The 13,800-nt window shown below is 46.0% G+C and overlaps 1 protein-coding gene across 1 annotated transcript in view; it reads right to left on the bottom strand.

Moving 5' to 3' along the window:
- The window catches only part of ggcx (gamma-glutamyl carboxylase), a 60,335-nt gene that overhangs the window by 35,580 nt on the left and 10,955 nt on the right, over positions 1–13,800 (bottom strand). Inside the window, exons 4-6 of the mRNA XM_069917691.1 lie at positions 12,963–13,128; positions 11,058–11,136; positions 8,373–8,479 (exon numbers count right to left, since the gene is read on the bottom strand). Of these exons, the coding sequence (XP_069773792.1) occupies positions 8,373–8,479; positions 11,058–11,136; positions 12,963–13,128 (352 nt within the window). The remainder of the gene's footprint in view (positions 1–8,372; positions 8,480–11,057; positions 11,137–12,962; positions 13,129–13,800) is intronic.

Genomic DNA, 13,800 nt, shown 5'->3' with positions numbered 1-13,800 from the left:
CCTCCAAAAAAATAGCAGAAATGCCACACCGCCAGGAAGATGCCCAGTAACTCGCGGTTGAAGGCACTATACTTGTGTTCCAGTGGGCAGAGCAGGCGGCTGAAGAACACCAGCAGCTTCCAATGTCCATTCACCTACTGCTCCAGGATGGCACAGACGCCTGTGGCCAAGGTATCGACAGAGAGTGCCATGTGCGGGTGGGCGAGCATGGGGTCCTTCGTGAGGGCATCCTTGGTGTCCTCGAATGCAGTCCAGGCTTCTGGGTTCCAAGCGAGCGTTTTGTGCTTGGCTGTGATGAGGGCGAATAGCAGCTGCATGATTCGCACAGCTCCTGGGATGAATCGGTTGTAAAAGTTGACCATACCCGCGAATTCCTGCAGCCCCTTGAGGCTGTCCGGGCGTGGGAACTCCCTGATAGCAGCGACCTTCGCAGCAGCGGGCGTGGCTCCTTTGGCCGTGATGGTATGGCCCAGGAACTGCATGGACTCTTTCCCGAACTGGCACTTGGCCGGGTTGATGGCAAGGCCAAAATCGGCCTGCCGGGAGAAAAGGGTGTGTAGGTGGGCCTTGTGTTGCGCTTGGTCCTTGCTGGCGATGAGGATGTCGTCCAAATAAATAAAAACAAAATCCAAGTCCCTGCTCACAGAGTCCATGAGGCACTGGAAGGTCTAAGTGGCATTCTTGAGCCCGAACAGCATGCACAGGAATTCAAACAAGCCAAAGGGGGTAATGATGGCAGTCTTGGGTACGTCCTCAGGGTGCACCAGGATCTGGTAATATCCGCGCACCAGGTCAACCTTGGAGAAAACCCCTCGCACCATGCAGGTTGGCCATAAAGTCTTGGATGTGAGGGATGGGGTAACGGTCAGGAACAGTTGCCTTGTTGAGCCGTCGATAGTCTCTGCAGGGACGCCAGCCGCCGGAGGCTTTCGGGACCAAGTGGAGTGGCGAGGCCCACGGGCTGTCAGACCACTGAATGGTCCACAGTTCCAACAGGTTCGAAAACTCCTCCTTTGCCACCTGGAGCTTGTCAGGCGGGAGCTTTGGCATGAACCAGTGGGCCCTGGATGGAGATGTGGTGGAACACCCCGTGGTGTGGCGAGGCAGCAGAGAACTGTGGCTTGAGGAGGGTCGGGAACTCATCCAGGATTCGCTGGAACTCAACTCTGGGCATGATGATCGTGGCCATCTGCGGTTGCTCTGAGTGGGAGGCATCAAGGTGAACAGCTTGGAGGTATGAGCGTCCACCAGTTGCCTACCTCGAATGTCCACCAAAAGTCCGTGTGCGAGGAGGAAGTTTGCACCCAGGATGGCAGTCGGGAGGGACGAGAGTGAATCTCCATGCGAAATTTCGTTGGCCGATCTAGAAGTGGACTGTCTTGTCTCCATATGTCCAGATTGCTGTTGCGTTGGCCACACGGAGGGGAGGTCCACGAGGTCGGTTCCTGGACTCGATGGCCGTGGCCGGGATGACACTGATCTGGGCTCCAGTGTCAACGAGGAACCGCTGGCCGCTGACTGAGTCCCGCAGGTAGAGGAGGCTGTGCCCTTGGCCAGCCGCCGCAGCCATTAACAGCGGCTGGCCTGGTCATTTCCCTAGAACGAGCAGGGTTGACGACACTTCCGAGCCTTGGCTCCCCAGTGCTGGTGCTAGATGCAGAGACCTGGAGTGGATGCTGTGGGCTTGGTTATGCTTTTGGGGGCCCCTGCAGTGGCTGGATGCCCTACCGCAGCGCTAGGGGCAGGCTTGGCGTGGTCGCGCCCGTGCCTTGTGACCTGCTGGACCGCTGAACCCTCCGGGAATCATGCGAGCCATAGCTCTTGGGCCTTCTGGGTGACCTTCCTCGAGTCGGTGAGCTCTCCTGGACCAGCAGCGGCCAGATGTCCCTGGGCATATGGTCAAGGAAAATGCGCTCAAAGAGTGGGCAGTTGGTGTGCTCACCCATGAGCGCGAGCATCTCGTCCATCAGCTCCAACGGGGACCTGTCCCCCAGGGCGTCAAGGTGCAGCATCCGAGCGGCACGCTGGTGTCTGAATAGTCCGAAGGATCCGGTTGATGGTCTCGTATTTGTCTTCGGCGGTTGGGTGCTGAACCAGGTGCGTGGCTTACAAGCGGGGCCAGTTCGCCTACCTAGTGGTGAGCTGCCACAATATCTCTTTTTTTTTCCCTGAACTTAAACAGGACATAATATGAGAGAACCATTGAAACACTGTTGGAAGTCTAGAGTCTTTCCATTTGAATAGGATGGCTCTTCTAGCCAAAAATGTAGAGAAGGCCACAGCCTTTTGCACAGGTTCAGAAAAACTCCCTATGTCTGGGTCAATAACGCCGACAAGTGCAGTTATTGGATTGGGTCATAGCTCCACCTGAAGTATAGTTAAAAAGATATCAAAAATTACTCTTAAAAATTTCTTGATCGTTATACTAACACGAGGCATATTGACATGGTGGTCATTTGACTGGACTAATAACACTGGACAATGAAGATTTTGCTTCTTGAACCCTTTTGGGTGCTGATCATGAAAATTGCCTTAACATTTTCCTATCACATACCATTTTTAAGACGTACAGCTATTCCCCGGCATATGTCCGAGCTCCATTCTGTCCAACCGGTCGTATAGCAAAATGAATGCACGTTAGCATGGCATGTAGAAATTGTAAATCCAATTATTTTCAATTCCAAATCTAGTGTCTTCCTCAACTTCTTACCAGATTTATCAGCAGGAAATGGGTTTTTCTTCTTGCTCGCCATCTTCTTTGGCGAGCTTACCAAAAGGCAACCGAGAGACAGTCACTATCGTACTCACACAGCTGGGTTTTTTTTTTCAGTTGTACGTGCGGATGGACATAAATCACATAGGTCGTAAGTCAGGAGAGGCTGTCATCTATTTTTGTGATTTCCTGTCATATTTTAAGTCTACTTCAAGGATACAAAACTACGAAGTGCAATATGTCATTGAGAATTTCTACATTCGCACTTGGGACTTCTTCCCTGTTGACCTTGTTGAACACGCCGAAAGGTTTCACCAGGACACTGCGACCATGGAAAAGCAGTATCAGGGCAACTGGAATCTATCAAGGCTGGCCAACTATTGTTGGACACTAACATGAGGGGCATCAGATGCTGAGTACAAAAGAAAACCAGCAGCAAAACACTTTGTCAGTTGAACTAACATATCATTGTGATTTAACATGCTAAATTCAATAAAAGTTCATTTAATGTTTCTCCAATTTCCTACATGATACATTTGAAATTATCTTTGTGTTCAGCTTGAAGTTGTCTATCATACTCCTCAATTTTTTTTTCAGGAAGCAAACCTTTTGAAAAGAATTTGTTGTCCAGTGAACTCCAGAGCCTAGAGAATTTAAATTGTTTTAAAAATAATCTGGAATAAAAGGCTGCCATCAGTCATGGTGTCCATGCATTCACTGGATCGTTAAAGAAAACCTCTCGACTTTCAGGATGGAAAACTGCTGACCTCTTGCTGTCTGGAAATCCAGACACAAATGGATCAGGAGCCAGTTAATCAAAATCACTGAAGGAAAATCTAACAGTAAAAAGCAATGCCCTTTCTGTTGGGCACCAGGACCAGCAGAGGTCCCTGTACTCATCAACTCTGAACTCCTCCTGAAGCAATAGGAATCCAATAGTTGTGGGTGCTTTACCAGGGATGGTGGTGGAGGCTGAAAAATTAGGGCATTTAACAGACTCTTAAGGATGGATGATGGTGGGGAGCTGGCTGATGGAGGACCTCAGTTTTCTTCAGGCTGACTTCCAGGCCAAACATTTTGGCAGTTTCCGCAAAGCAGGACGTCAAGCGCTGGAGAGCTGGCTCTGAATGGGCAACTAAAGTGGCATCGTTTGGCCTGGAAGTCAGCCTGAAGAAAACTGAGGTCCTCCATCAGCCAGCTCCCCACCATGACTACCAGCCCCCCCACATCTCCATCGGGCACACAAAACTCAAAACGGTCAACCAGTTTACCTATCTCGGCTGCACCATTTCATCAGATGCAAGGATCAACAATGAGATAGACAACAGACTCGCCAAGGCAAATAGCGCCTTTGGAAGACTACACAAAAGAGTCTGGAAAAACAACCAACTGAAAAACCTCATAAAGATAAGCGTATACAGAGCCGTTGTCATACCCACACTCCTGTTCGGCTCCGAATCATGGGTCCTCTACCGGCACCACCTACGGCTCCTAGAACGCTTCCACCAGCGTTGTCTCCGCTCCATCCTCAACATCCATTGGAGCGCTTTCATCCCTAACGTCGAAGTACTCGAGATGGCAAAGGTCGACAGCATCGAGTCCACGCTGCTGAAGATCCAGCTGCGCTGGATGGGTCACGTCTCCAGAATGGAGGACCATCGCCTTCCCAAGATCGTGTTATATGGCGAGCTCTCCACTGGCCACCGTGACAGAGGTGCACCAAAGAAAAGGTACAAGGACTGCCTAAAGAAATCTCTTGGTGCCTGCCACATTGACCACCGCCAGTGGGCTGATAACGCCTCAAACCGTGCATCTTGGCGCCTCACAGTTTGGCGGGCAGCAACCTCCTTTGAAGAAGACCGCAGAGCCCACCTCACTGACAAAAGGCAAAGGAGGAAAAACCCAACACCCAACCCCAACCAACCAATTTTCCCCTGCAACCGCTGCAACCGTGTCTGCCTGTCCCGCATCGGACTTGTCAGCCACAAACGAGCCTGCAGCTGACGTGGACTTTTTACCCCCTCCATAAATCTTCGTCCGTGAAGCCAAGCCAAAGATATGGGTCAGCACAACATCGAGGGCCAAAGAGCCTGTACTGCGCTATAGTGTTCTATGTTCTATCTTCCAGGACTTGGGGGTCAGCAGTCCTAATCAAACACTCATGGTTCAAGTTCAACTGACTGGGCCCAAGGAAAGTGTACAATACATAGGAAAATACTATCCATTCTCAGCAATCTACAGGTGCCAGATGTATGGTAGGAGTGATTTGCAGAGATAAAGGCCCAACTTCACACTAAGGCAACAAAATATTTATTAACAGTCCTTTTGTATCTATTATCTCTTTTTAATTTAATTTAGAGCAAAACTGGTGTTATCCAGAATTCAAGCAACTGGCAGCCTCAAGCAACCAACACAAAAAAAAAAAATCGGAGAAAGTAAATAGATTTTAAAAAGTACATGTTTAAAATTGCCGTGCCTCGCCATCAGTTTGCCAATCATGTCCCCACACAATCTCAAGCAACCGGAAAATTCACTTATCTGTCATCTACCAATCCCCATAGGTGCCGGATACCAAGGATTTTACTGTATAAATGTTTTTTTTTTTTACTAATATTGTTTACCTGCTGCGCTGTAGCAAGTAAGATTTTTAGTGCATATGTACATTGTACAATGTGGATGACAATAAACTCGTTATTATAGCTCTACGATCAGAATAGAACTGGCCTGGACCCCCACCAGATACTGTGGTTATTCTAGAAGGTTAGATCACACAGGCTCCAAGGCCAAATGGATTCAGAAATGACTTCGTGGAAGGAGTCAAAGGAGGGGTGCTTTCCACGGGCCCTGTAACCAGTGGTGGGTCAGTGCTGGGACTAGCCCAGAATGCCTATTTGATTGGCCTTCTATAAGACTGTGACCTTTGGCTCCAGACATTCCAATTGGGGTAACATCAGTTCCGAAACTGCATCAGTAAATACAGGCAGTCCACGACGTATGATGGGGTTCGGTTCGACATTGTAAGGAGAAATTATCGTAAGTCAGGGTCTGCCTGTACAGTAGTTGTCCAAGCCTCACCTGCCAGGAGGCCAACATTCCCGGTCCTGCCAGGAGCTGGAGATGGCGCCAGGTAACTAGAGACAACGGTGCCACTTCATAACCTATGTTGTGATTTGGAACACATGCGCAGATTGCCATCACTCTCTCTCTTCAATCTCTCTCTCCCTCCCCAGCGATAGGAATCTGCACGTGTTCCAAATCACCTTCTTTTTAAAAAATGGCATTGGGTCTGACAAACCACTACAATCCTTGATGTCACTACAAGCACCGACACAATGGCATTTGGGGGGGTGGAGGCGGTGGGAAGCGATCTGCGTTTGCTGATCAGACGGAAGCATTTCCTTCAGAGAAGGAATAGCGACCAAGTTAATACAGGTCAGCCCCGCTGATCCTGATCATTGTAGTGTCTAAAATATCAAAAGTCCGGACACTGCAAGTTGGATTCTATCTGCACCTTCTGGACTTCTTCAATAAGATCAGCTCCCATACTTCTACACTCAAGAGCAGACAAACCTAATCTACTTAATTTATCTGAGGAGGACAAATTTACCTTCCTAGGAATAAATCTGGTGAACCCTCACAGCACTCCCTCTGCACAAGTACAAGTCCCATTAAGTAAGAAGACCAGAGCTGTGCATAATCTTTCAGATGTGATCTCCATACCATTTCAGCGCAATGTTTCTCTCCCTCCTTCTGAAAGCCTCTCCGAATGTCAGCCATCAGCTCATTGCTGGTTGAACCTGCATGTTAATTCTCAGTGGCAAAGGAATCCTGGTCCTCTGCACTGTAAACAACATGCAGCATCTCACCATTTCTAAACTACTCCTATCTATTTTTGCTGCCAAAATGCACAATTCCATATTTCTCCACATTATGCTCAACTGCCCATTCCCTTGGCTCATCGAGTTTTCTGGACGCGCTGTACAACCAAGTTCTCCACACTTGGATATAATATACTTGAGAGCAAATTATACTTTATTCTCACTCTTCAAAGTCAGGACAAATTTATCTCTTTTTCCATTTGGCATCCTTGCTAAAGGGCAAGTCTCTCGACAATCCCCAGTATTTCTCAACAAGTCACCTTGTTTCCATGAGGGCCATTGGATTATTCCCATTTATTTCTAATTCACCAATCTCAATTCTAAATTGAGTTGAAGAGACTTCAATTTTGATGTTGTACCATTTTTCCTTGCTTCTATTCCAATGGGATACTCTTACGTTCCTGACCAACCCTGGTTACCATTCCCCATTGTGCAACTCTTTTTAAATATCCCACCAGCAACACACCCCTCCCTCCAACCAAAAGATCTCTCCTCTCTCCTACCCTCTCTCCACGTTTGCATTTTTAAAAAATACAGCACAGTAACAGGCCCTTGCGGCCCACAAGCCCATGCAGCCCAATGACACCCAATTAACCTATGTTTTGAACGGTGGGAGGAAACCAAAACACCCAGAGGAAACCCACGCAGACATGGGGAGAAAGTACCAACTCCCTACAGACAGTGCAGGATTCGAACCCCGGTCCCAATCACTGGTGTAGTAACAGCGTGGCGCTAACCACTAGGCAAAGTTCAGTGATACCAATCTGATTAAAATGAACAGCTCAGTCTCTCCTCAAACAATGCAAGGGTAATCTCCTTGGTACAGGCACCAACGCCCCTGGAACAGAAACCCCTTATTCTCACACGTCTGAGCCCGTTACGTGACTGTGATAAAACTAGATGTGCGGCTTGACGCAAACACAGAAAATGCTGGAGAGTCTGGGGTTTCAAAGCGCCCATGGATCATACAGGTTGGTATATCTTGCACAGAATAGTTGTTAAAAGGTTTTCTCCTTAAATAGAGTAAAAACCCTGGTATCTGATAGATGACAGATAAGTGAATTTTCCGGTTGCTTGAGATGGTGTGTGGCGTGATTGGCGCATCAAACACCAAGCGGTGCGCCAATTTTAAACTTTCTTTTTTTTTTACCTACAGTACAAATCCAAAAATCCAGATGCCAGAAATCTGGATCACCCGAAAAATCCAGACTTTTTGAAAACTTTCAAACTTTTTGAAATTTAGCGGGCTTTTGTAAGCCCGCGTGCGTGAGTACCACAGATGCACAGCAACAAGCGACCATGCTTAATACAGGTAATCTTATCACTGTATTATTCTTTTACCTTCATTTTTAAAACATAATTTCAAGCATTGCACACTTTTTTTAAGTGAAAAATGGTATGTTTACATATTTTTGTCATGTTTTGACTATTTTTCTTGAAAACTGATCATTTTGATAAATGAAGCAGACTGTATTTACTAATAAATAAACTATAGAATATGTTCTGATCATCTCCTCTTTATTCCTCCTTAAATTTGAATTTTAAAAGTACTGCCCAAGAATCAGGAAAATCTGGATCAACCCAAATCCCAACACTCCAGATTTTAGGACTTCTTCTGTATTTATTTTCCACAATTTTTTTACCTGTTGCTTGAATTTCAGCTAAGAGGGATTTTACTGCATTAACTCCATCTATTCATTCCATAGATGGAGAATTTTTGAATTATTTAGATTTCCAGAATCACCCATTTATCATGTTTTTTTTTGTTAATAGTCACTTACTTAAAAGGATTAAACAGCCAGTGCCCTGCAAGCTGATTCATGGAATATCCTTCCACCCAATCCGCATCGAGCTTCTTCACACCAGCAATGAAATACACAATGAAGATCTGAAAGAGAAGGTAAGGATGGTTGATGAACATTCAGTAAAATGCCCCGTTTACTGCATCAAGTCCTCCATGTTATCCTTGGAAACTCAGTAAAACCCTCCAAACTTAACCAAACTACTTCCAAAAGTAAAACATCTTGACAGGAAGATCTCAAATGCCCTGGATTTGTTGAGGTTGCTCGAAAAAAAAACACAAACACAGCTGCAAAAGCACATTTCTAATCACTTTGCAAAGCTTGAGAACTGCATTACAGCAAGAGGCACTGTCATGAACAGCTATTCACCCTAAGAGAGTCTGCCTCGTGCCTTACAAGTCACATATTTATAGACAGAACCTCCAGTTTTCAAGAAAATTAGAACAGACTTCTCCATACAATTAAATATTTCTTAAACTTCTCTTGGGATTTGTTAATCAAGGTCGTGTCCCTTACCCAATGGTTAATAGTCTTTTACTACCTTAGCCAAATATGGAGTTGTTGTTGTCCTTTAGCTTGCTGAATTATCAAAACATGTCACAGAATGTTCTCTGTTGCATTATTCTGGTTACTACTTTAAAACTTGCATTCTCAGAGTTCTTTGGCTTGGCTTCGCGAACGAAGATTTAGGAAGGAGTGTAGACGTGGGCATGTCCTTCGAGCCTGCACAATGGATTTGTTAGGTGGAGTGCAGTGTGTGCAGTACTGGCCCCACCCTTTACACCCAGGGTTTATCTGCCAAGGTCGAGCACGTTGGGACAGTGACAGCCAGGTCCTCAAGTCGTAGGTGTTATACTAGAGTGTCCTTCTAGATGCATTGCCTGACAAGGCTAACAAGTCCCATCTGCCTGGGTTTGAGATCAGGGTTTTCCTCCTCTTAGTCTGGCTGCCAACCACAGCTAATGACCCCAGCCCACCCATCTGGTTATACCCCTGGACATTTGGTCACGCCATGACGTACCAGACTCTGAAAACAGGGGACACCAACAAGAAGGTGTGTTGCTACGGATGGATGCATAGCAAACCAGACAGTGGCCACGTAGCAATCACACCATGCATGCACTTCCCTGGGTGTGCGGGACATCAGCCCAGACCTCACTGCCCCTCTCAGAGTTACACAGCACAGAAACAGACCTTTCACCCCAACATGTCCATTCTGACCAACAGGCGCCCACCTTTTCCCCATGAATTGAATCTCATTTCTCCCTGCACTCTTCCAAGCCAAGTTATTGTTTTCTCCGACAAAGTCTTTCAGTTCAGTCTGTAAGGAGAAAGCCCTGAACTGGCACAAGGGTTCTGATTTGAACGCAGGAATCCAGTAGTTCATCAGAACCTAGGAGTAGGAGTCGGCCATCCGGCCCATCAAACCCTCCGCCATTCAATGAGATCACAGTGGATCTGATGATAAGCTCGTCTTCACCAACCTGCCTTTTTCCCCATATGTGTTATTTCCCCAACAATGTAAAAAAAGCTATCCAACCATGTCAATATACAGAAGGACTGAATAAACTGAGTAACTTTTTTTTCAGGCTTAAACTATTTAAGATGACCAAACATTATGACCTGGAAAGAAATACATTGATTTCAATTTCAGTAAAACCTCAAAACAAGACACAGCCCAATGAAACAAATATTTTGAAATCACAGCAGGCTATTTTCCTACTGCAAAGGTCTATGAACATCAATGGGATAATTGATCGGTTAAATTGTTTGAATGATGTTTTACATATTGACCTGTTCACCCTGATCTCATTACCACATTAACTACAAACGTGATCAGAGGCAGTTAAGCTTTTCTCTTGCTCAGTCTCAACTTCTGCAGTTTGTTCATGGTGTGGAACTGGAGACTCCCGGTACTGCCTCCAACCTTCACGGTATTTCTCCAGGATCTTCTCAGTGTTTCCAGCTCCTTCAGTGTGCATGGTTGAGGATCCAGACTGGGTCAGCTAAGCATCATCTCCTAAAGAGATGCTACCCTCCAATTGCACTGCTGGCCTTCGGTGAAGGCTTGGCTTTCTCAGCGACTTCCTTCACATCACCTCAAAACCAAAGGGCATTCGGCCCACATTGCCTTTCAGCTATTGTTCCTCATGCAGTATTCAAACCTTGTCCATTAAAGCACCGGTCATCCGGAATTCAAACAACCAGCAAAAAAAGTGAGGAAAATCTTTTTTTTTTTAAATTTAAATAAAAGTTTAACGGTGTAAAAGTAAATATTCTCTGAAGTAACCTTTGAAGATGGGAGCAAATATTCAGCCAGCGGAAGGCCTTGGTCAGGCTTTGCTCATAGCAGCTGTTGTGTGAAACAGCAGTGGCGTCACTCAGGATGAAGAGCTGGTTGATGCCGCTCGCCGTTGGGGTGACTCGCTTAAAGTATCTCCTTATCCCTGATTAATAAGAGTCTTTATCTTTATTATTGTATATTAGTAAGGCTTTATCTGTAAACTTTGGGAGGGGGGGTGTTAATTATCTATAATGCTATTGTTCGTCTTTTGGACGGCTCCGTGGAGGAGGGAGGAACCTGCAGATGCAGCGATGGTTAAACGTTTTCAAAGAATGTGACTGAAAATAAAGCAAAATGCTTTATTAATGTGCACCACTAACCTGCGTCCTCAGCAACGTGTAGTTCCACAGCGGGACGTGAGCATTCCTCTTCTTTGGGTTTCGTAAACCATCGACAGACCTAGCAAATGTTGCAAAAAGATTGTGATTTACTGAAGGAAGAAAGATTTGCATTTTGACACTGTCTTTTATCTTGCAGACCACTTACACGCGATGCAGAACTTTGTGGGAAGCCTAGCTGCCAATATGGACACAGAAAGAGCAAGGTGATAAGGAGCAGGTGATCGGATTCCATAGTAATGACTGAGGAGTAAATATGAACAAGACTAGTACGGATATCTCCCTTGCACTTTTTTGCCATGGGATCTTGGATGGGACAGGGCTTCAATTTGGTGTTGTATCTCATCACCACTGATTTGCCTCCTCCAGTCTTTTATTGGACTGTCCGCCTGTGCTCATCTCCAGCAGTTGTTGGCTGTGGAACTTCGGAATATTCTGGTTTTGGAAAGACGGGTCGGTAAAGTTTGCAAATGATACGAAAATTGGAGGAGTTGTGGAGAGTGCCGAAGGTTGTCATGGGTTACTTAAGGTCAGAGACAGGATGGGCAGAAAAGTGGCAGATGCAGTTCAATCAAGGTAAGTGTGAGATGATGCGTTTTGGAAGGTCAAACCGAAGGCTGATAACAAGGTTAATGGTTGGATACTTAACAGTGTGAAGGAACAAAGGGACCTTGGGGGTCCAAATCCATACATCTCTCAAGATTACTGCACAAGTTGATAGGATAGTTAAGAAGGCCTATGGGATGCTGGGCGATTGAGTTCAGGCGTAGAGAGGTCATGTTGCAACTCTACAAATCTCTGGCGAGACCACTCAGAGTATTGTGTTCAGTTCTGGTCACCTCATTATCGGAAGGATGTGGAACCTATGGAGAGGGTGCAGAGATTTATTAGGATGTTTCCTGGATTGGAAAATAAGTTTTGCGAGACAAAGTTAGCAGAGCTGGGACTTTTCTCTTTGGAGCAAAGAAGGATGAGAGGAGATTTTATTAAGGTCAACAAGATTCTGAGAGGCATAGATAGGGTGGACAGCCTAGGCCAGGATCAGCAAACACCAGAGGATGTCTGTACAAAGTGAAGGGAGGAAAGTTTAGGGGAGACGTCAGAGTTTTTAAATACACAGAGAGTTGTGGGTGCCTGGAATGCCTTGCCAGGGATGGTGGTGGAGGCTGAAACATTAGGGGCATTTAAGAGGCTCTTAGACAGGCACATGGATGAAAGAAAAATAGAAGGTTACAGGGTAGAGAGCGTTTAGTACTTTTATTTGGAAGGAATATATGGGTCAGCACAACATCGAGGGCCAAAGGACCTGTACTGTGCTGTAATGTTCTATGTACTATGACTGGGACAACAGGGCATTAGCTTGTGGCTACAGCTCAGGTAGGGCACTGTGCTGTAGAGCCAAAGCAAACACTGGGCACTCTGTTCCACACCCAGAGGGAGAGGGCAATGGGCATGTGCTCCGGAGGCAGAGGAGTCACTGGGTGCTTTGCTCCCAAGGCAACGGGCTGAAACATTGTCCCATAGGCCAGAGTGCCTCAAAGAGAACACCAGCCCATGCAATCAAAGAATTGCCCAGGTGTTACAAGTAGTCTCAAAGCATCTGATTCCTATTGCCGAGTGTGATAAGAAGTCATGACCAGAACTCATTTGACTTCAGTAGCATCTGGCTCAACCCAGTTCTCTCCTCCACTCCCCCTTCATCCATACTCAAAACATCTTTGGTTTCAAAGTTTTTTCCATTCTCATGCAACATCATTGACCCCCCCCACCTCCCCCAAAAATCTCTCTGTCGAGTCTGAATGATCTGCCGGGGAGGAATTCCCATTTACAGTAAAATTTTACTTTTGAGATTCATATCATCTGCCATCATTTGCTGAAACTTCCTACCAATATCTGTTGGCATCCATGAACGTGAGCTGAAAACCGATGAGTCCGTACAGGTAGGAATGATTGTTCCACACTGTCTTGTCCAGGAAGAAATTGTACCAATACGGAATAAAAAACATTAGGCAGGAGAGTCTGTAGAGACAACCAAGCATGATTCCAATTGCACCTATAGAGAGATGGGTCAAAGGATAAATACCATCCATCAGTAATTTCTCGAAATAACTTGGATACAATCTTTCTTTGACGTACAGTGAAGCAGAAGAGAATTTGCGAAAATGGCATCCTGGAAACGTGACAAAATTATCTGTTTTTCTCAATATTTCTTGAGGGGAAAAATGATAGACTGATCCTCCAGTTGTCTGTGTGAGCTGACAAAATGTATGCTTAGAAGGTTCCAGAAATCAAAGCTATAATGTGATATCAGAATCTATTTCTTTTTTAATGTGCTACAGTTGCACAATAATAATCTAAATGAAACACTGCAGTGTTGGAAGATGAAACACTACATTTCAGCATCAAACATTTTTCAGAGCATTGAGATGTCAGTGAGGGGACGCTCCCAACTGGCACATTCCGGGCTGCAGGAGTACGTGCTGAGGCTTGGCACAACCAATGCGAGGGCACCGTGGGGAAGGACCACAGCCTGGAGTCCTTCGGTTACTGGACACTGAGGGGCTGAGACCGAGGGGAAGTCCCTCAACTACAGAGCGAGGGAGTAACAACAAGGCACCACAGTGGTAATGGTAGAAATAGAGGTGAATGCAACAATGTACGGTGATGGAAATGTATGGCTATGAAACTTAGGGTGGGACGAGACATTGAACAGTTTGCCTTTTGT

This window comes from Narcine bancroftii, chromosome 2 (genome assembly GCF_036971445.1).
Source record: "Narcine bancroftii isolate sNarBan1 chromosome 2, sNarBan1.hap1, whole genome shotgun sequence".
Lineage (NCBI taxonomy): Eukaryota > Metazoa > Chordata > Chondrichthyes > Torpediniformes > Narcinidae > Narcine > Narcine bancroftii.
The sequence above is the reverse complement of the archived record's forward strand: the minus strand, read 5'-3'. Positions and strand labels throughout refer to the sequence as shown.